This window comes from Protobothrops mucrosquamatus, unplaced genomic scaffold (genome assembly GCF_001527695.2).
Source record: "Protobothrops mucrosquamatus isolate PMUCROS unplaced genomic scaffold, P.Mucros_1.0 scaffold_213, whole genome shotgun sequence".
NCBI classification, from domain to species: Eukaryota; Metazoa; Chordata; class Lepidosauria; order Squamata; family Viperidae; genus Protobothrops; species Protobothrops mucrosquamatus.
Window position 1 is genome coordinate 63516 of NW_015386289.1, and position 24007 is coordinate 87522.

A 24007-nucleotide genomic window follows, 5' to 3' on the forward strand; every position below is an offset into this window, starting at 1 on the left:
ATGTCAATCAATCAAGCTGCATATAATTCCATCGAATCACTGATTTGCATAATCAGTTTTGATTCTGGGTATTGCCTCTTTTATGAAAGTTGGAAACTTGTAAAACACGGAATGCAGGAATGGAGTTCGTTCTCTCACCCAACCAATTCTAATTTATTCCTTTGTAAAATGAAAAAAAAATCACGGGAGATAAAAGAGCCCTCTGAAAGAAATGCTGTGACACATTTCCTTTGCCTTTAAGTTTGGATACAAAAACTGCTACCTCCATTCAGGTCTGATGTTGCTCTGAGTAGGGAAGTGACTGGAGTTTGGTGACTCCTTGTTCGGAGAAATGAGGGACCGTTTTTCCTGAATTCTCTTTTCTCCCACACAGCTCCAGAATTTTCCTAACTTCACACTCCTGGACAGATTGTAAGAGTCACAAGGTAAGAAGACCTCAGTGAAAACTGCCACCCCTAAGGGGGAATATTCCTTTTTACACATTTCCCCTCAAGTGAACTCTGAATCCTACGATTTAGCAGGATATTTGTGCACGTCTGATGGCACTGCAGATTCAGAATAAGTCTTCTTCAAGGAAGCCATCAGTTTCTAGACAATACAGTAAAATTATGGAGAACAAGGTGCCAACATCTCAGGTCTCCTTTGCAGAATTTGGAGAAGTCATTTTTGCACTTTCCTTCCATGCTTTGGATGCGGAGGTTATCATCTTTTTTTTCTCGAAGTGGAAACAAATAATTCATCCTGTAAATTAATGACAGGTATTTCATTGAGACGTTATATGGTTAAGGAGAATAATCCCCTTTGGATAGGTCAGCTTTATCGGTGTATGACAATTCATAGTGGGATCCAGATATTTAAAAAAAAAAAATGTTTTGAATTTGGATTCTTCACTGATTTTGTTCCCGATCTTATCTTCTTCTCTCCCTATGGAATACAACACCAGCAATAGCACTTAGACTTATATACCGCTTCATAGTGCTTTAAAGCCCTCTCTAAGCAGTTTACAGTGCCAGCATATTGCCCCCAACAATCTGAGTCCTCATTTTACCGACCTTGAAAGCATGGAAGGCTGAGTCAACCTGGAGCCTCATCAGGATCGAACTCCAGGCTGTGGGCAGAGTTAGACTGCAATACTGCATTCTAATTGCTGGGCCACCACTATCCCACTATTCCTGGCAACAATAGCCAACATTCAAAGTTTCCTCCTGCTTTTAGAGATTGCTAACTTTCTAATTTTCTGGCAAAATAAATCATCTATTATGATTCTCTTCAATTATGTCCAATTCTAACAAATTGCCTGGACAATCCCTGCAGTTTTCTTGATGGGTTCTTCAGAAGTGGTTTGCCAATGCCTCCTTCCTAGGGCTGAGAGAAAGTCACCAGCATAAGGTCATCCAGCTAGCAGGCTGGCTAGGGAATTCTGGGAGTTGAAGTCCAGACATCTTAAAATCGCTAAGGTTGAGAAACACTGATTTAGGTATAGGTAGGTAGGTAGGTAGATAGATAGATAAATAGATAAACATTTTATATATATCAAGAGAAAAGATGGATAGATGGATCTATCTATCTACCTATCTATCTATCTATAAAGAGAGAGAGATAGCAGTGACCTATCTGATGCCCAGCAGTGTGAGAGACAAGTTCTCCCAGGACTTATTTCATGGCATTTATGTCTGCATTGTTCTTTGAATTTACAGCAGGCAAAGCCTTTTACAGAACAGAGGATTTAAGATTTCAATGAAATAACTGAATTCAGTGCTGATAACAAAGCTCATACATTACTACCAACATATATGAGAGAGAGAGAGAGAGAAAGAGAGAGAGAGAGAGAGATGATAGATAGATAGACAGACAGACAGACAGACAGACAGACAGACAGACAGACAGATAACCTTTATTGTCATTTTTTACTGTGGGCACAATGGCACACATTAAAAATTAAATTTAGTTGCTTGCTCTCAAAGTGTATACACATAACACACATTTAAACATATTATATACAACATATGCAAATAAATATGTAAATAACTGCTTCTCTGTATATATAGTTATCTGTGGCTCTTGCTGCTTCAAAGAATCTGTGCCTTAATGAACAGAGTAAAACAGCATGATAAGGTTGGAAATACTAAGAGACAAAAAAGAATTTACACAACTCTAAGGTTTAATGAGGCTGATGATGAGGTTAGCCCTAGCTTTTATTACAGAGTTTCTTGTTAGGATACTTGTTAGGAGTAAGGAATTGTGAAGAGATGTAAAAAGCACTAAATATCGCTCAAACATTTTGCATATGGATTGAAGGAAGTACGATGGAAAAAAAGATTTTATACCTCATCTGATTCAAAGGAAACACCTTTTGACGTTTGGCTCTGAGAATTCCTCTGGCTTTGCGTTGAGGTGGTTGGTAATCTAAGTATTATAAGAAGGAGACAATTATCACTCTCAATGAAATCATGATACCAGAATTCAATTATAAACTATTCAAGTTTCTAATTTGTTTCTAGCAGTTTTCAAATATTGGCTCTTATCTCTAAACTCTAAATAACAAACTCTAGATCAGACATGTCAAACTCGCAACATCACGTGACGCCGCGCAACGTATCGGGATGGTTTTGCCATTGCCGGCAATGGGGTGGGCACAGCTTCTGCATGATGCATCCAGCCCGCGGGCCGGCAGTTTGACACCCCTGCTCTAGGTCAACGGTTCTACCAACCTTTGATTTGTAGAGGAAGTGGTAAAAGACACCTCCATATCAGAATCATCGTCTTCAATCACCTGCAAGAGACAGAGCAAAGGCCCAGAAAGCTGCACTTTTAATACAGCTTAATACACTTTCAATACAAGTTGAGCTAGTTTCCAACATACAACCACAATGGAGTTCAAAATTTCTATTGCTAAGTGAGACATTAGTTAAGTGAGTTTTGCCTCTTTTACAACTTTTCTTCCATAGTTAAATGCACTGCAGTTATTAAATTAGTAGCACAGTTGTTAAGTGAACCTGGACTCCCCATTGACTTTGCTTGACAGAAGGTCGCAGAAGGTGATCACGTGATCACGGGACACTGCAATTGCCATAAATATGAATCAGTTGCTAGGCGTCCCAATTTTGATCATGGGACCATGAAGATGCTGCAATGGTCGTGTGAAAAACGGTCGTAATTGCCTTTTTCAGTGCTGTTGTAACTTCAAATAGTCACCAAAGGAATTGTTGTAAGTTGAGGACTATCTGTATATGCACAAGAAAACATCCCTTGTGTTCTTTTTTATTGGTGACTGATTCTGTCCCTATTTTCTTTTACCGGTTTATGTTGTGTTTGTAGCTGAGTTACTTTCTGTTGGGAAAGTGGCACCTGACTTTTTTTTGGGGGGGGGGGGGAAACCCCTCTGCTGGGGTACTGGGCTCAAGGCTCTGACCAGTTGATTTCCCATAAGCCTTTGAAAATCTGACTCTCCCATTCACCCCTCTGACCTCAGCACTGGGCCAGGAAATTGGATGAGCCTCTCCTATAATAGCTTGAAAATGTTTGTCTCAGCTTTCTTGTACTTTTCATTCTATTTTACGCTTTTACTCCTATTTGTGATTTGGACAGCTGTGTAAATTACTTAAATCAGTGGTTCTCAACCTGTGGGTCGGGACCCCATTTGGGGTCGATCGACCATTTCACGGGGGTCGCCAAGCAAGGCTGTCCGCCATTTTTTTTGTCCGCCATTTTTTCCCCCTTTTCCGGCGGGTGCCTTACATCCCTTGGGCTGGGCCAGCTGGTGGTCGGCCTGCTCCGTCTCTGCCGCTTGCCAGCTACGCCTCGGCCGGCGCAGGGGGCGGAACCATGCATGCACAGCGCTCCCGGGCAGGGAAAGTCCTCGACTTATGACCGGTTGGGTAGTCCTCAACTTACAACCGGTTTAGTCCTCGACTTACGACCGGTTTAGTCCTCGACTTACGACCGGTTTAGTCCTCGACTTACGACCGGTTGGGGTCGCGGCATTAAAAAGGTTGAGAACCACTGACTTAAATAAACAAAATGATGCCATGTTTTGAACACATTGGCCCTCTCTTGTATCCCAAACCTGGTTACTCAATCCAAAAATCAACCACGTGAGCCTTACCCTTTTCCGTAATAAAACACTTGCCCGCTTTGCAAATGAAGGATGCTCCTTCAGTAGAGTCACTTAAAGACACCCCAAAAGCCTCAACATTCCCAGGCCCTTCCAGGGAAACAGGCAACTAAGCAGATGGCCCAAACAAACGCCACACCTCAAGGCTTCGCAGAAGATTGTCCCTATCTGCTACATAGCAAATCAGCTTTCCTCAACGGATGTCCTTCACAAGCACTGGGAAGACAATTTGTAATATTCCCCAACCCACCTGGAAAAAGCTGCATTACACTCCCAGAAAAAGGGGAAATTGCTGGATTTTATCATGAAATAACTACCAACCTCTGAGTAATTCCTGACAGGCGTGTTTCGGGAGGGCTGCTGTCTGGACGACTTAAATGCTAGAAAACATCAGAGTACAAATGTATAGCAATGATGGTAAATTTATGACACTTTGAAATAAACTACTGTTGGCACAAAGCACGAGAGAATTAAAAAAAATCTGCAAGACCTACGTTATGACAGACGTTTATATCCATTTTAAAGATGTATATAAATGACAACGGTTGGTTTGCTTACTGTGCTTAGCTGTGTTTCATTTAAGAACAATTTACTGAATATATCAAAATCTTTTGGGTTGACATAGCAAACCCTGACTGCTCTTCAGAAGGCCAGATCCTGAAGTTCAAACTCAAGTATTTTGGCCACCTAATGAGAAGGAAGGACTCACTGGAGAAGAGCCTGATGCTGGGAAAGATAGAGGGCAATAGAAGAAGGGGACGACAGAGAATGAGGTGGCTGGATGGAGTCACTGAAGCAGTAGGCGTGAGCTTAAATGGACTCCAGAAGATGGTAGAGGACAGGAAGGCCTGGAGGAACGTTGTCCATGGGGTCGCGATGGGTCGGACACGACTTTGCAACTAACAACAAGCAAACCAAACAAATTTAATGTCTGTCTACTGTGCTATGTGAACTACTGTGTTGTATGAACCAAGGAAGTCACTTGCCAAATACAGTAAAAGCTCATAAGATAACCTACCATCCAAAATCGACATATTTTTCGTAGGAGTGAGAGGCTTATACGTTCTGCTGCTGCCTGTCTGGTCACGGGCAGCACTTCCTGTAAACAATACAATAGAGAGTCAGATGTTTACATTTTCTCACTTCTTTTTACCAAGCCTTACTAAGCCTTTAGGATGGTGCCCCCAAACTGGCTTATGCAGACTGCAATGTCCTTTAAGGAACTAACACAGGACTGGCAACATGGCATCTGCAGACACTTAGCACAATGTATCTGGTTAGACCAGGGGTAGGCAACCTTGGCTCTTTTATGACTCGTAGACTTCAACTCCCAGAATTCCTGAGCCAGCATGGCTCAGCTTGGAAACCTCTCCATTTCTCCTCAGCATGGCTGGCTCAGGAATTCTGGGAGTTGAAGTCCACGAGTGATAAAAGAGCCAAGGTTGCCTACCCCTGGGTTAGACAATATTACAGATAGTTCTTGACTCACAACAGCTCATTTAGTGACCGTTCGAACTTATGACGACACTGAAAAAAGCGACTTTTTCACACTTATAATTGTTGCAGCACTCCCTTGGTCACGTGATCAAAATTCAGACACTTGGCAACTGACTCCTATTTATGATGGTTGCAGTGTCTCGGGGTTTTGTGCACACCTTTTGCAACCTTCTGACAAGCAAAGTCAATGGGAAGTCAGATTCACTTAACAATCGTATTACTAATTCCACCACTGCAGTCATTCACTTAACACTGCAGTGATTAAATTAGTAACACGGTCGTTACTATCAGAAGGTTGCAAAAAGTGATCACATGATCCCAAGACACTACAACCGTCACAAATACGAACCAGCTGCAAAGCATTGGAATTTTGATCACATGACCATGGGGGTGCTACAACGGTCGTAAGTGTGCAAAACACTCATAAGTCACTCTTTTCAGTGGTGTGGTAACTTCAAATGGTCACTAAATGAACTGTTGTAAAGTTGAGGAGTACCTGTAAGCCAACAATCAACCACAGCAGCTTTATAGAAACTGCAACAAGATGGGAAAAAAACTAGCCACCTCTTCCTCGCCGAGATGACCCCCTGGCTGAGACGTTCTGTCCTCTGCCTCTCGCCCGACCTCTCTGTCTACCCCGGCTGGGAGCTAAAGAGTCGTCCGATTCATCATTGAATCTTTGGTTAGAGGTGGCCACATCCATGAGGTCGTCATCACTCATCACCGAAGCACGATTGGTCTCTTGAGATCTGGCTTTGGCCCTGTTGATAGCCTGGGAGAAAGAGAGGGAAGCAGGGAAAGAAAAGAATTCCACTCAGATATGAAAGCATTTCTCCATGCATGGAGTGGAAATTATCAAAGGGGTGGAAAAAATGTTTACTGCTGAATCAATGAATGGTCTTAAAACTGAAAGGGGGAAAACAGGAGAGCAAAACAGCAGGTAAAGTTTGATTTGAAACAAAAGGAATTGTGTGGTCTACATTTCTTTAGAGAGAGAAGTGAAGCACACCGTGAGGTAAATATGAGTCTCGTCTGATTCGTTCTTGGATTTCGGCCTACCTCACGGACTTCTTCGTCCTCTTCCACCGTGTTCTTTTTTCTCGATTCTCTGAAGCGCTGAACCTGCATTGAAATGGAAGAGTCACCGAATATATTCAGATGAAATAAGAATTCATGCTTAATGCAAATTTGTTTCCTTCCTGAAGGGGGAAAAAAGGCTAGCTGAAATTCAAGTACAACTAATCCTCAACTTACAACCATTAGTTTAGTGACTGTTCAAAGTTACAACAACACTGAAAAAAGTGACTTATGACTGTTTTTCACACATACAACTATTGCAGCATCTCCATGGTCATGTGATCAAAACCCAGACACTTGGCAACTGGCATATATTTATGACGGTTGCAGTGTCCCGGGGTCATGGGATCACCTTTTGTGACCTTCTCACCAGCAGTCAATGGGGAAGCCAGATTCACTTGACAATTGTGTCACCAACTTAACAACTGCAGTGGTTCCCTTAATAACTTTGGCAAGAAAGCTCGTAAGATGGGGAAAAATTCACTTAACAACCTATTTGCTTAGCAATGGAAATTTTGGACTCAAAATTGTGGTCATAAATCAAGGACTACCTGGATATTCTGGTACATTAAACAAGGATTTGACCATCTGAAGGTGGCCAAAAAATTACTCAAGGGAAGCATCTGTTCAAATCATTCTCCTAGCCGTGATGTGACATTTGTAATAGTAATACAGATATTTTTAATATTCAATTATTGAATGTGTTCAGGAAGAATAAATCATGCCATACAAACCTCTTCGTCAATTTTGGCTTCTTCTGCATCTATACGCCGCTCCTTCAGAAATCTCTGGGTCTTTTCTAACTGGAACTTCACTAGTTCTTCAATAGCGTCCTTCTCCTCCTTGTCCACAAATTCTTGCACGGCTTCCCCCATGCCTCTCTCAGTCAGAAGAGAAAGCTGCACTTTCTTGGACACATAAACGAAGAGTCAGTTTGATTTCAACTTATATGCTAACCCAGTGGTTCTCAACCTGTGGGTCGGGACCCCATTTGGGGTCGATCGACCATTTCACGGGGGTCGCCAAGCAAGGCTATCCGCCATTTTTTCCCTCTTTTCCGGCAGGTGCCTTACCTCCCTTGGGCTGGGCCAGCTGGTGGTCGGCCTGCTCCGTCTCTGCCGCTTGCCAGCTACGCCTTGGCCGGCGCAGGGGGCGGAACCACGCATGCGCGGCGCTCCCGGGCAGGGAAAGTCCTCGACTTACGACCGGTTGGGTAGTCCTTGACTTACGACCGGTTTAGTCCTCGACTTACGACCGGTTTAGTCCTCGACTTACGACCGGTTTAGTCCTCGACTTACGACCGGTTGGGGTCGCGGCATTAAAAAGGTTGAGAACCACTGTGCTAACCAGATTTGTTGAATTATGTTTGTTGAATTGAAGAAAGCATTGGATGAACTGGAATGATGGAATGCTTTGCTGGGAGAAATTTTAATTCAGTAATAAATTTATCCCTGCACTACCTTTGAAACTCCCTTTAATCATCTACCTGACCTACAGGTAACCAACATTGTTAAGTGAGTACTGACCCATTTTACTGACTTTCTTGCTAAAGTTGTTAAGTGAATAACTGCATCTGTTAGGTTAGTACCATGGTTGTTAAGTGAATCTGGCTCCTCCCCCCTTTGATTTTGCTTGTCCGAAAGTCGCAAAAGGGGATCACATGACTCTGGGATGCAGCAACCATCATTAAATATGAGTCAGTTGCTAAACATCTGAATTTTGATCACGTGACCCTGAATTTTGATCACATGACTTATGCAACCGTCATAAGTGCGAAGAACGATCATAAATCACTTTTTTCAGTACCATTGTAACTTGGAACGGTCACTAAACAAACTGTTGTAACTTGAGGAATACCTGCAGTTTTAGCTAAGATTTAGTTATTTATTAGTAATAATAATTAATATGAATAAATGATAAAAACTAATTAATTAGTTTTAACTTTTTCTGCAGCTTAGCCACAAAAGCTTAACTTGTAACCTGGCTACAAAAAGTTACAGGTTTTGTTCTAACATAACTTTCACATCCAGATTGTTTATCTCAGCGCAATATCAAAACCACAAATTGCCCAAAGTTTAAATGGAAAATTCCAATAATGGAACTCCAATCATTCAATTAAAATCTGGTCTGATGATTATTTTTAAACCAAGTCATAAATACTAGAAAAATATGTTTACCTTTTCTGCTGTTTGGAAATATTGCTTTACTAAATCCTCCACCCGCAGGGTTGTTCCCTCAGCTGTAGGCTTGTGGACCAGTTTTCTGAAGTTAACTTCATCTTCTAAAAAAAAATAAAAAAAAATATAAGATACATTTTAATCCTTTTAAGGAAATGCTTACTATTCCAAATAATCACCATCATGAAGTTTTTTTAAAAAAACAATTACACACATACACACACACACATCTGGTAGGCATAAAGAAAATATGTAATGTTTTATTTTAAAAGTTTAGTGAATTGTAACAAAAATATAGATTTTTCATGGAAAACAGAAGTCCTATATTTTAAAAATACAGATTTTTATTTTATTTTATTTTATTTATTTATTTTATTAAATTTATACCCCGCCCTTCTCCCGGAGGACTCAGGGCGGCTTACAGCCAGTTTAAAACAATGATATAATACAATACAAAATTTAAAAAGATTAAAAATAACTATTTAAATTTGGCCGCTTCTACTAAAAATTTAATTTAAAACCCCTTTAAAATACCCCTAGGCCAGTCCTGCCTGCTGAAATAACCAGATGGAAAGATAAAATAAATAAACATTTTCAACAGTGAAACACCACCATTAAAATAACACAGGTTCCTACTGCAGATTTTCTTTTGTATTTTGTTCAGTTTTTAGTCTTATTGAATACCTGAGTTTACTTGATTGGTTAATTATTAAGAAACCTAAGTCTCAGAATGAAGTTAACTATTTGGTCAAAAATATTCATTTGTCTTAACTTTAACCCAAGATGCAAAGATAATTGTTCAAAATAATAAAGACTGAATTTTAAAAGGCCCTACTAAAAACACAAAAGATTCTAGAACAGCATTTAATATAGCTTGAGATCATGTTTTTACTTATACACATATCACCATAATAATCATTCTGTGGACCAATTCAATTTCATTTCAGGAATGCTTTTGCAATCCATTTCCTCTTCAGTAAAACCTCACTAGTGTTCATTAAAACCTTGAGTACAGAATGTTTGTCAGCTATTAATAATCTCCTTTTTTAAAAGCTGGGACATATTTCTCAATATCATCTTATTTCAGAAGCACAGGTGCTTTGAACAAGATGACATAGCAAGGCTGAAACCATCAGTGAAACAAAGACTAGCAATCTGCTAGTGCTAAAAAAAACACCCCATCGTTTCATCTTGCATGAACAGAAAAAGAATGCCTAGACGTAATTATTCTTCCTAGTACTTTATGAAAAGGAATACAATCCACGGGCTAGATCAGCTGTAATGAAAATGTACTGTAATTACGTATGTAAACACAAATTTCAAAGGAATGTTAAATACCAGGCAATGAATTAAACATTAGGTGAGATGGACAAGGCTTCTGGGCCTTACCAGGTGATTTTAGGCAAAGATAAGAGTTTATTACAAATGATTATTACAATTTATAGAAATCAAATAGGTTGGTGTATTGTGAAAAAGAAAATTATCAGAACAAACCAACGGTTTTCAGGAAGAAACACATTTAATTGCTTGGAAGTGGGAGATTTAAGAAGGACCAACATAAATATATATAAAAATAATAGATGTATAAAAATACCTGATAGCATGAAAACGACAGAAATAATGTAGTGGGGGAAGACAAATTGGTCCAGGAATAAAATCATGGAGAACAAGCGATGGACCTCAAACTTAAATTTTGAGAATATCAAAAGATGAAAGGAATAGATCCAAAGCCGTGAAAATCTATGGATCAGTAAGTGGAGAGTTACTGATCCTATAAATGAGTTTCTTATTCTCTACATTTTGAGCATGTCTTCAACATGGTTAGCATGAATAGGAAACATTACATCTTTCTGCGTGTTCAGCTTATGTGCAAGATGTTTTTTATTAAATAAATTTAATTTGATTCTGTATTCAGATCATATAGCAAGTGAGACATACTGAGTTAGCCAACGCTTGTGCTAAACAAACAGAATTATATTCTTAGATTGTTAGGACTTAAGTTCCACAGTAAACCCTCCAAATCCCTTGACTGTNCGAGGTCCCTCTCACAGTTACTACTATTGAGCAAGGTGCCACCTATGCTGTACTTGTGCATTTGGTTTTTCTTGCCTAAATGTAGAACCTTGCTTTTTTCACCATTGAATTTCATTTTGTTAGATAGTGCCCAGTGTTCAAGTCTGTCCAGATCCTTCTGTATCTTAAGCCTGTCTTCTGGAGTGTTGGCTATTCCTGCGACTCCGGGTGGCTTACCACACAATAAAAGCAATATAAAAGGATTAAAAATGTTAAAAACAATAATAGGTATTAGATAATATACTTTACATTATACTTATATTTATACAGGTAGTCCTTGAATTACCACCATTCGTTTAGTGATTGTAGTTACAACAGCACTGAAAAGGAAAATGACTTAGAACAGTTTCTCACACAATTGTTGCCATGGTCATGTGATCAAAGTTCAGATGCTTGGCAACTGGCATGTATTTATGACAGTTGCAGGGTCATGTGATCACCTTTTGCAACCTTTTGACATGGAAAGTTAACGAGGAAGCCAGACGGATTTAACAATCATGTTACAAACTTAACTGCAGTGATTTACTTAGCAACGGTGGCCAGAAAGGTCGTAAAATGGGGCAAAACTCACTTAATAACTGCCCCACTCGAAATTTGGGGTTCAATTGTGGTCGTAAGTCGAGCACTACCTGTAATTATACTTATTCTTCATCTCACTCACCCATCCCAACACACATCATTTCCCACACAAAACAGAAAAACTTCTATAGATAAACTTCTATTATTTTTCCCAGGGACAATACATACCACAACAAATTTGGAAAATTATATATTTTTTAAACATTTACCATTTTTCTCTTTTTGTTCCCGATGCCTGAAAAAATGTATGATATCTTTTGGATTAGCCACTTTATCCATGTATTTCTGGCTGAAACGAACCATACTGAATGGTTCGAAGCCTCCGCTGTAATCTACCTTCAAATCAAATCAAATAAAGAATAAAAGATGTGGGAATTTGCAATTAGGCATCTGTAAAAAAATACTTAAAAATTCATCGGCTGAATTTGATGTGCTTATCAATATTTTACTAAGGTACTAGCAAACACTTTATTATTTTAGTATAGCAAATATTTACTGAAGTATTAGTATTATAGCATATTCTAGCTACTGTTAGTAATTCACAGGAACACCATGTACTAACAGCTGGCAAAACTGAAAATATATTCAACTTTAATGTTCATGCAATCTTCAGTCAAGGAGTTTATAAAATTAGCTCCTCTAAGATCCTCAACCTCCATCTCTAAGGCATATTTTAATTAATCCCTAAGGCTACTTAATTAAGCAAAACTAAAGCCTTAATCCAGGGGTCTTCAAACTTAGCAACTTTAAGACTTGTGGACTTCGACTCCCAGAGTTGCTAAGTTTGAAGACCCTTGCCTTAATCGATACATTAGACATGTAGAATTGTTTAAAAATCAACCCATACTTGAAAAGTTACTGCCTGTTAAAGTTTGGCTAATGAAACACTAGGAAGAAAGCTTCCGATTTAAAGATCACATTCTTACTCGTAATCTTATCAGAGGCTTCTCTGGTTGTTTGGAATTTCCCAGACGGTGTCTTTCTGCGTTTTCCAGCATCATTTCAACCTTTAAGAAAGGGACATAATTTGCTAAATGCAAAATCTGCTGTACCAGGTATCAATATATGCACGATATAGATCAGGGGTCTTCAAACTTGGCTCTTTTATGACTTGTGGACTTCAACTCCCAGAATTCCTCAGCCAGACATGATGACTGAGGAATTCTGGGAGTTGAAGTCCACAAGTCATAAAAGGACAAAATTTGAACACCCCTGATATAGATTAAAGCAAGCAATCTTTAAGTTTTTTAGAATTTTTCTTCTTCTGGTACATACCTCTTTAAACTACATAAACTACATAAATGAGAAATTACAAGGCTGATTTCCAATGAAGATAATCTGTCCCAACCCACAGCAGAATTGGATTTATTGTTCTTGTAATGCTCTGAAAGCCACAGCAACATTAATATAGGCAATGTAGCCTGCTTGTATTTAACTGGAATCTATTCTTCTCACTTAGTAGCAATAGACAGTACCCCAACTATCTAGTCTATGCTCAGAGAAATGCAAAGAAGTCTTGCCAAAACATTTTAGAAGAAAATGATAGAAAACATTAGCAAGAATATGCAATCTATTGCCCCCAGTCTAAACACAATCTCAAAACCTTTTTTTGGAATTTCATGGGACCTTGACAGCAGCAATTGCCAAGAACTGGCAACAGCATTTCTACCATTTTGAAGCATAAAATATTAAAAAATGTAACATGACCCTTAATGTAAGCTTAACCTAATTTTAAAAAGGTGATTGTCTTGCATCATAAGCTCTAAGCCGAAAAAACTGTCCCCATTGTATCTATGTTTATAACAGCATGTGTTTATTTGTTTGTTTGTATGTGTTATCTGTGTAGAACAATGAGATTTGAGAAACAATGAAGAAAACTCCTTTTGTTTAATGAAGAATTTCGCTCACCTGACATTGACTTCTATCTAATACCACATCCAATCCTATAGTACGGGCAATACAATACCACTATGCATTTTTTTAAAAAAGCTTTACCTTCTCCATGCAGAAATCTTGTATTACTTGTGTGACTTTTGGGTTGTCTGGGAGAAAAAAATCCGGATAGTCAGCCAGAACAAGGTCTTCAAGGTAGAAAGGCCGTACGGTCTGGAGAGGAATCTTCTGCATCTTCATTTTTTTGTCTTTGATGTGCAACAAGCCAACGTGTCTGGGAGGCATTGAACAAAGCGATTCGAATCTTGGCAATGTGATAGAACTTCAGAATAGTCACAGAATTTGGTAGAGAGCAATGACAATAAAAATGTAAACCTAGGTGATTGGAGGAGATCAAGGTCCATGGCTAAGAACTCCCATCTATCATTATCAAAAAGTAAGGAGCGTAGTAGCTCACGAGGTTAGGATGCTGGGCTGATGATCAGCAGGCTCACGTTTGAGTCCCGGAAACTATCGCGGGACAGGGTGAGCTCCTGTCACATGCTCCAGCTCCTGCCGACCCAGCAGTTTGAAAGCGGGTGAGTAGATAGATGGATACCTTAATGGGGACATGAAGCAGCCCCAACTGGATATCTCCCAGGCAACAGGGATGTCACCATCCTTTCAACCCGGAAGCACTTCAGTGCTCCCAACCTGACTAGTAGTATCGTCAAAGTCAGCCCTAAGATTTATATAGGTGCGTAATGAAGTAACTTTCCTATCTAAATCCAGTTACATTACATCACTGCAACTGATGATTTATTGTTCAGAACTAGAATGTTAGAGTGTTTCTTACGTTTATATTCCACTTTCTTCTAAGCAGACAAAGGCAATTTCCATTTTCTCATCCCCCTTTTGACTATCCTAATAACCCTGAACCGAGAAAAAGGAATTCCCTTAAACTACCCAGGGAGCTGTATCAATTATATACAGCACATAAGAATGTAATTTGACTGGATGAAACAGAAATAAATACAAAAGAGATTTTTTTATTATTCATTTTCTCTTCCATAGTTTCTTGATTAGAGAAAAACTGTTGTTAAAATGTCCTTCTCTAATTCAGAAGACAGAGGCTTCTGCTGAACATCCCCAAATCCCTGAGTGGCCTGTTGCAAGTCAGATGTATATTGTAAGTGTAACTATACAACCACAATTGAGCCCAAGATTTCTATTGTTAAACCAAACAGTTGTTAAGTGGATTCTGCCTCATTTTACAATCTTTCTTACCACAGTTGTTAAGTAAATCACTGCAGTTGTTAAATTAGTAGCGTGGTTGTTAAGTGACTCTGATTTCCTCATTGACTTTGTCAGAAGGTCGCAAAAGGTGATCACATGAACCTGGGACACCGCAACCCTCATAAACATGAGCCAATCGCCTCCAAAGTTCGATCACGTGACTGTGGGGATGCTGCAATGTTTGTTAAGTGTGCAAAATGGTCATATATCAAGGACTACCTACAGTGTCTTTGCCTCAGATTCCATGCAATTCCTAGCATGGGGATTATTTTTAGCAGAGGAGTTTGAATTTTTATAATTTGCTAATATCATTAGTGAGAAAGGTTCTTGGGAAGTATTTCTCTTTAAATAAGTCTCTCTGGCTGTACTACTTTACCTCAGTCTAAATCAGGGGTCTTCAAACTTGGCCCTTTTATGACTTGTGGACTTCAACTCCCAGAATTCCTCAGCCAGGAATTCCTCAGGCACGCTGGCTGAGGAATTATGGGAGTTGAAGTCCACAAATCATAAAAGGGCCAAGTTTGAAGACCCCTGGTCTAAATCTATTCTTGAATGGTCAATCAGCTATGAGGCCCAAGGGAAATTTATCCTGTAAATCTGTTAACATGCAAATTTTAATACCAACAACTATACTACATTTGGGGAAACAGTATAGTAAGTAGTTAAATCCTTAAATCCAAATTTAACCTAATCATTAAATGTTACTAATTAGTCAGGGTGGCTTCAATATCTGTGAAAATGGAAAATGCTATTTGTCAATCAGATATTGCTTTCAGATTTTCTTTGGATTATCCTTTCTTATAAGCACAATAGAACCAAGAGATCCAAAAGAAAAATCAAAACGCATTACAGATTCCTCAAAAATGAAAGAGATACAGTGTTTAAAGGAAAGACTCCTATAAATTTGTACTGAATATATAATATAAATTACTGAAACACGAGATCATACTTTTTGACGGTTTCTCCTGGTGACAAAGATGTAACCACTGAACTTCCTGGCTGAGAAATATAGAAAAGTTGCTGCTCGTTTCTGATTGGAGATATTTTACATTCATGTTCGTGACCCCAAATTACAAGGTCAATGAAGTCATCTAGAAACTGTTCTGGAATATAATTTGTGGCTCCATGTTTACTCCTGTGCCAAAGAAAACAAACACAACAGCAACAAATTAAAACAGCATTTTGCAAACTATAAACCAAAGTACCCAATTTTTAAATATAACATGTTATCACAATATTAGGCCCATTCTCACTGTCCCAAATGTGATTATCAGGTATCAAAAGGTAAGAGAAATTAAAAGAAAATATTAGATTCTGATATTTACATATACAATCCCATGTAAGTTTCAAAACATTTGTAATTATGATTTTGCTGTTCTAGTTCTACAATTATTTTGCCACATTGAAAACTGTGACGTTGTCAAATTCAGTGACTTGATCAACACAAGAGACAAATCATTCCTGGGCTACAAATAAACAAAAAACTCAACAACCAAAGTGGATGACATAACTAAGAACAGGCTATCAATTCAGGATCCAGATGAGATCAACATAGACCAAAGGCATAAGATGTAACCTGGGGGCTGTATCTGTACCTGTTCTGATGAATTACAAAGAGATTAAACCATCTATCTTCATCTTCTTTCGGCCTCAACATGGTTACTTGTTTATTCACAAACATCCGATGTAGCCTTTCATCGGGAACAGATCCTAGAAGAGAAACATTACATGCAATGGGCTTTTAGTGATCTACCAAGCAGAAAATTACACAGCCGAGTAGTGAGATTCCAGTTAGTATTTAGATATCACATGAAATTATTTTGCCAACTAAAGATTAGATTGGCCCTGACCTCAGTCCTTTGCAACGCCTTAAAGACAAATTGGGCTTGGGGAACACCTTGCAGCCTTACACTTTTTCCACATGGCACTCATTGCATGAGGGGCAGTGCAGTGACTCAGCGGTTAAGACCCTGGACTTGTTGGCTGGAAAGCCGATAGCCTAGGTTTGAGACCTGAGCTCCACATGATGGGGTGAGCTCCCATCCTCGCCTAGCTGCTGCCAGCCTAGCAGTTTGAAAGCATGCAAATGCAAAAAGGTAAATAGGTACCATTTTGGTGGGAAGGTAACAATGCCCCACGACATCATGCTGGTCACATGACCGCAGAAATGTCTTTGGACAGCACTGGGTCAACGGCCTTGAAATGGAGATGAGCACCGCCCTCGATAGGCGGCAACGACTAGCGGAATAAAATCCGCAGTGTCTCCTCTACTCAGTGCATGAAAATCTAAATAAAATTTAGGAGCATGCAAAACGTATCATTTTGAATCCTTTCCAGAATGGAACTTCATCTCAGCGTTTGGAGTGGTAAATTTGAGTCTGAAACACTTCTGAATACTTAGATCAGCATGTTTCACAAAGCAGAGGCTTTGTGCTCAGAAATGAGTTCGCTCACAAAATTTTGCACTTGAAATAGTTAGAAGTATTTTCATACACCTAATCCAGTGATGGTGAACCTTTTAGAGACCAAGTGCCCAAACTGCAACCCAAAACCCACTTATTTATCGCCAGGTGCCAGGTGGGACGTGGCCCACTGGATGAGCGTGGCTGTGGTCATGGTAAACTGGGTGGGTGTGGCCAATGTGGGCATGGTCACCTCGATGTTGCTCGTGGGGAGGGACGCCTGTGGGGGCCGGGCAGGCTGGGGGAGATCCAGGGGGTCTCCGGCAGGTGGGGCGGTGGGCAGGAGGCTCGTCCTGCAAGGTGAGTCGAGGCGAGGCAGAGTGGGGGTACCATTGCCAGCGAGTGCATGGGGACCGATGGTGTGCGTCAGCAGCCACAGCCTGCCTGCTCCTCGACCAGCTCACTCTGGGGCTCAACAGCCCAGCAGTTCAGAGAAGCCGCCTTTGATCTGGAAAGATGGCCTACAACTGAGGAGGCGATGCAGTGGGTTGTGCCCGGGAAAAGGAGAGCATGCGAAGCCAGGAAGGGCGGGACGGGGGGGGGGAGGGAAACCAGCCGTGCCGGGATGCATCTGGCCACGTGGGACCTCAGGCGGCTGGTTGCCATCTCCGGGGCATGGCATGCGTGCCCACAAAGAGGTGCCATAGGTTCGCCACCACTGACCTAATCAATATTTTGTGGATCAAATCTTGGTAGTCCTACTCTTAATTCTAACCCACAAATTACAAAATAAAAATTCAATTCAATATCTTTTATTCTTTTTTCCATTTTTGGAGAACCACTCGTATACACAAAATATCGTGCCCCAATTAGAGAGGTGCAAAAATCTTACCTAATCCATAAAGAGCAATCTTTGAATTTCCTTTCTGAAGCAAAATAGGACTAATTTCTATTTTCTCTACAGATGGTGAACGTCCAAAATGATTAATAAGTCCTGCACAAGTTAAAATGTCCAAAGCACAAAGACCATCTGCCTATAGATATGGAAAATAGTAACAAAAATAGAATTTGAGACACATCAATTTTGTTAAATTCCCAACATATAAAACGTTAAAACCAGAATGGGTTACTTATCTGCGTGTGCACATAAGTAAAAACCAGTATACTTTGCATATTACAATTGCTTAAATTTCTCAGACAAATGACAAATTAATGTATTTTCCTGTATTAAATAGCCCCTAAAGCCTTTGACATCTCAAAAGTAAGGAAAACGTAAGAGTGATTGCAAGCTACATAAAGTGGCATTGCAAATACTGTAGCTTCTAATCTGCTTTACTTTCTCCAGGCTAAGAATAATCTCTGAACAATGAGACAAAAACCAGAATGTAACTAATTACTGTATTTTTCCACAAATTAACAACATTTCACAAATAAAATATACAAAAACAGTATGATAAAAGTTCAATTTTTAAAACTTGGTGATTTTTGTTGAAAACAATGAGCCAAATCAATTGTACAACGAAAGGTTGTACGCTTTTACCTAAGGAAGTTACCGTACATTCTATCCTATGCTAAAACACAAACCATGTATATTAAATGCTATTTTTATTTTGTATGCTTTCCTAATCATAATCTATTATAAACGTGACAACAACTTTAAGAAATACCTTGGTATAGGTGCACTTGGTATAGGATACAAGATAATTCTTGCTCAATTTCATTAACAGATTTTAGTACAGAATTGCTGGATTGTAATTTTTATAGTCTTGGCTGTCTTTCTAAAGTATTACTAGCATAATTAATAAAGCTACTGGTCTTCTTTCACCCTCTAACATTCTTACCCCTGTGGGATCATCATGGTTGCCATGAATACTAAAAACTGGAATAGAAATGTTGAGATTTTCATCTTGATAGTTCACCCATGGAAACCTAGACAGGACAAGGAAAAAATGCATCATTTCCAACATGCAGCTAAACTTGTATATATTTTTTAACAGAATTAAATCTTATAGGCTGAATTCAGAACTGTGAAGTTCTTGATGTTCTCTGAGTTTGGCCATCTGGTTACAGATCTTTCACTACCGAACCAGTTAACATCATCAGTGTGATGGAGTGTGGAGTTTGCTGTTTATATGTAGTGATTTGTCCTGCCACTATATTAGACAGCAAACTCCATATACATTCACACTGGTGATGTTAGCTAATGGTCTGCAAGATCAGCAATTCAATTCAATTCAATAGAAGAGTGGAATAGAATTAATTTGATAAATTATCTGTTTTGAGAAAAGGGATGAGATAGTTTTTATACATTGCCCCTTGATCTAAAAAGCTGCTCAGGAAGTTGGAGAGATCTTTTAATATATATAAAAAGAAAGGTGCAAAGCTACAAGGGAGAGAGAAATGGGAAAAAAAGGCATTTCTCCCATTTTAGCACCTTTCATGAATGCATGGGATTTTTGCTTGCAGGCCACAGATTTTTGCTTGCAGGCAGCAGAATTTCAGGGGGGGGGGAATCAAGAGCTCCATTAAGCAGACTGAACAGGAAAACACTCAGTGTAATAATAATGCAAACCACAATAAAAATGTATGTGCAGCATTGTCCAGAATTAGCATCACTCATCAAAATGAAGAATTGGATCAAACTTTTTTGAGTTATTTACAGTTCAGATAAAGCTGTGATTCAGTTACAATCAGTTATTTACAAAATAACTGAACTTAAATTTAATATAGGAATACTTACTTGCTAAAGCCAAAATTAACTGACTGGTCACTAAGAATTTCAAATTGTACAGGGCGGTCACCCATGCAATATCTTCTTAGTAGTTCTAAACATGTATATATTGTTTTCCGGGAAGGCTTGTTTTCATGAAAGAGATCTCCACCTAATAAAATGAAGTCCACCTATAAACAGATTTTTGGGGGATATATTATTATTACATATGCATTTTTTTCTCAAAATTATACATTTCTAAAAATGGTTCAACTAGACCAGGGATAGGCAACCTTGGCTCTTTTATGACTCGTGGACTTCAACTCCCAGAATTCCTGAGCCAGCATGGCTCAGCTTGGAAACCTCTCCCTTTCCTCTCAGCATGGCTGGCTCAGGAATTCTAGGAGTTGAAGTCCACGAGTCATAAAAGAGTCTACCCTGAACTAGACAGTGTTTTTGGGTTGGGGTTGTTTTTTTGTTTTGTTTTTTTGAGAATAGATGTGGCTATTTTAGAAGTTTTAGCCTCTCCAAAGTGCCTTTTGGTTTATGGATCCTAAATCCTGCATTTCCATGCTACTAAACCCCAAATGCATCCTTTTAAGGCTCAAAAATATAGAGAAAGCAAAAGAGATGACAGCCCTTTCTAGAATTTGGCAGGTTTTATTTTTAATCCTGACTGTATAAAATAAGTTACTATGTTAATTAAAGAAGTATGGTAAGGTACCTCTTATAATGAAAAAAGAAAGAACTGAAGATGAAAAAGTACACTCAGATATGTTTACGTTATAAAACTTCACTTAAAGGTGAATTTAATTGTCCCATTATCTGCAACTGATTTATGGACGGTCAATATTCCTGTATATCTTAAAACTAATTTTATTTATCTACTTATAAGATTGTTAACTGAGCCCAAAAGATTCTAGGTAGTATGCAAATACAGAATTACAACGTGCCATGGCAAATTTTTCATTACTGCCCCAGGTCTTATTGACAGTATGATAGACTCAGATTTATTTTCACAATGTCATTGGTGTAATATGCAATTAATGTCCAATTAATGTCTTAACAGTAAGAATAATTTCTAGGAAATTCAGATAGTTCTCGACTTACAACCATTCATTTAGTGGCTAGTTACAACGGCACTGAAAAAAGGGACTTATGGTCATTTTTCACACGACCGTTGCAGCATTCCCTTGGTCACATGATCAAAATTTGGGCACTTGGCAACTGGCATGTACTAATGACAGTTGCGCTATACCGTGGATTACGTGATCCCCATTTGAAACCTTCCCAGCTGGCTTCTAAAAAGCAAAGTCAATGGGGGAAGCCAGATTCGTTAATGACCACACAATTCATTTAACAGCTGCAGTGATTCGCTTAACAACTGTGGCAAAAAAGATCGTAAAATGAGGGGCAACTCACTTAACAACTGTCTTGCTTAGCAAAGGAAATTTTGGGGTCAACTGTGGTCATAAGTCAAGGTCTACCTGTATGTGACCTTTCAGTGGTAGTTTTGTAACGTAATTTCAGAGTGGCTTGCCTCGTTCTCTTGAGCAAGTTTCAATATTTCATCCAAGGTAACAAAAGTATCATTTCCACGACAAGCATCCTTCTCCAAATATCCAAGGTGAATGTCTGTAGCAACTAAAATTTTAAATGTGTCTTCTTCCTCTTCATCTCTAAAGTTAAAGAGAAACAAGCAAACAAAAAAGCAGAATAGTATGGCTGCATCATTTACTGTTTCAGCATCTAATACAATGAAGTATTCTGTAAAGTTGTAGGTTACATTCTTCAAATGCTACAGTATTCAGCATTCATTTCATGGAATTATAGAATTATAGAACAATTGGGCCTGTAGAAACTTTTCCTGCTATATTTCTACCATTAACTCAATCTCTATGATGCTTAGAAGAACCTTTAGTTATTTAAATTATTTCTTACAACATATATGCAAATCCACGAGAGCACAGGGTTTTTTTATATTATTGATTTAAATTACAAAAGTATTCTTTGCATCCCTTATATAATTTTCATTTTCAGCACTAATGAGGTGACAGTAAATTATAGGAACACCAAGATAAATGACTAAATATCTTCCCCACTGATGTGAATATTGTGGAAAATTTACCTGGAAGTGGTAGAACTCATATCTACAATCAGCCTGGGTCCAATTTATAAAAGGTCTCACAAAGCCAAATGACTAAAAAAAACAGACAGTCAAGACCTAGGAACAACCAAATAAAGAGAAGAATCTTAGGGTAATAAACTTGAAGCCAAAGTATCATAATATATTGTTTAAAATGCACTTTTCCAGTGAACAAAAAAACCCAGTTCAATCATAGAAAAATAAATGAAAAACCAAGAGTCTATATAACCAGGAAAACTCCAAGGCAATTGTGGTTTTTAGCTTTTATCACTATCACAATTTTTGGTGGTTTTTTTTTTGCAAAAAGCATTAAAGCAGGGATCCCCAACCCATAGTCCACGGACCGACATCAGTCTGCGGCATGCCAGAAACTGGTCCACACAAACAAGCAAAGCCCCATCCATAAAATGCAGGCAGCATGCAAAACCACGCCCTCTCAGGTCCACAGGAAAACCTCTCTCCACAAACCGGTCCCTGATCCCAAAAGGTTGGGGGCCTTTGCATTAAAGCTGCATGGCTGCTGCCTTTCAAGAAAATCCCAAAGGATTGAGGGATTTTATAGGAGAGTTTGAAGAAATCTTAATGTTTGTGGGTGGAATAATGAGATACCACAAAACTTTTCTGCAGAAATAAAGTAAGAAAGGACAAACTAATTTTTCTCTCTCCATCTTTTCTCATTTTACTACGAAAGAATGGAGGCGGTCATTCTCCTTTACCTACAATAGGATTTTGTTGAAGGAAATAATAATGTCCTTTCATTTTTTATAAAAGAGCAATGTAGCACACTCCATCCCATTTGTAGAACTTGCAGAAGGGAGACCTAATCCTAATAAGTGATTTAAATATTAAACTTAGCCAAAATCTGAGGCCCAATCTGGTGTGATGGTTAAAATACCAGATTAGAAGCTGGAAGAACATGACTTCTAGTTTTGTCTTAGGCACAAAGCCATCAGGGTGATTTTGGACCAGCTTCTTTCAAAATCTTGTCAAATAATGGACCAGTGCAGGCAGTCTTCAGTGAATCAAAGGCATCACCAAACTAAATAAATAAAATAAAAAGTGAAAACCTTTTTGGAAAGAATACGGAAACAGCAAATTACACGAAGCAGACATTGTCTTGAGTTTTGGCATAAGTGACTGATCCAAGCAATGAATGACTTTAATGGACTGTCACACATGACTGGTCTCTATGTAACACCGAGAAGGGCCTGTATTACTTCAGTAAAACTGATAATTATACAATTTCCAGAGCAACATACAATTACAATGCAAAGGAAACCAAAAACCTGAGAGAATAAACACCTTCCCAAATAGGCAATCCAGCGAGTCAACTCTGCTTCGGTAATTCTTACAACATGTAAAATGTTAATTCATGCAATGTAACTTCAACATTTAGAAATGTATAATATTCCAAAGAAGGAATAAGATATTATTAAACGAGCCAAAAATCTCTGCTCTGTACTGAAACAGGAGACATTGCTTAGCCCTGATTTAAGCTGCTCTGCATCTTTCATGCAGTGACCAGTCAGCGGACTCTTCTTCCACGGCCATCCCGTTCTTGGGGAAGACGAACGGAGAGGCTGACTTCAAACCAAAACGCTTAACCAGGTCGGTGGGAAACGCAGCATTCCCACAACATGCTAAAAACTTGGGGCTGAGGGTTAACCCTACTTGGCTTTCTCATGCGGGGCAACCCCGCCCCACCCCCCGCCAAGGATTATGTCAAAGCCAAGCAACCCAGCAGAGACGGGATGCATCAACTCCTCTCGAGGGGAGAGTCGTCTGCTGGCGCCCCGGGCTGGAATAACCTATTGCACCGAAAGGATGGTTGCGCATTCAAGCAGAGCCGTGCACGACTCCTGCAGAGGCACCGCAGGCAGCCTCCTCGCTGCGGTTCGGGACTCCGGCGATTCTTGGGCACCAGGCTCATTTCATCTCGTCTGCCAGCAAGGCAGAACAAGGTGGCCGCCCCCACGCTTCACCCCGCCGCCCCCCCAACCCNTCTCACCCCGCTTTCCCTTTCCATACTTCCGGGCCCTCTCCCGCGAGCGCCGGCAACCACTT

At 39.3% G+C, this 24007-nt stretch overlaps 1 protein-coding gene across 1 annotated transcript; it reads right to left on the minus strand.

The window, feature by feature from the left end:
* Window positions 1–24007, minus strand: MRE11 (MRE11 homolog, double strand break repair nuclease). Its single transcript, XM_015827031.1, has 20 exons — window positions 23952–24007; window positions 21926–22021; window positions 21338–21476; window positions 19828–19988; window positions 18929–19016; window positions 17980–18121; window positions 16281–16395; window positions 15635–15820; window positions 13513–13684; window positions 12444–12524; window positions 11727–11853; window positions 8866–8969; window positions 7423–7596; window positions 6671–6733; window positions 6176–6383; window positions 5133–5213; window positions 4436–4494; window positions 2712–2773; window positions 2328–2406; window positions 1–741 (listed from the first exon to the last, which is right to left on the minus strand). Exons 2-20 carry the CDS (start codon window positions 21943–21945, stop codon window positions 703–705), a joined length of 2100 nt encoding a protein of 699 aa, XP_015682517.1. The 5' UTR covers window positions 21946–22021; window positions 23952–24007; the 3' UTR covers window positions 1–702.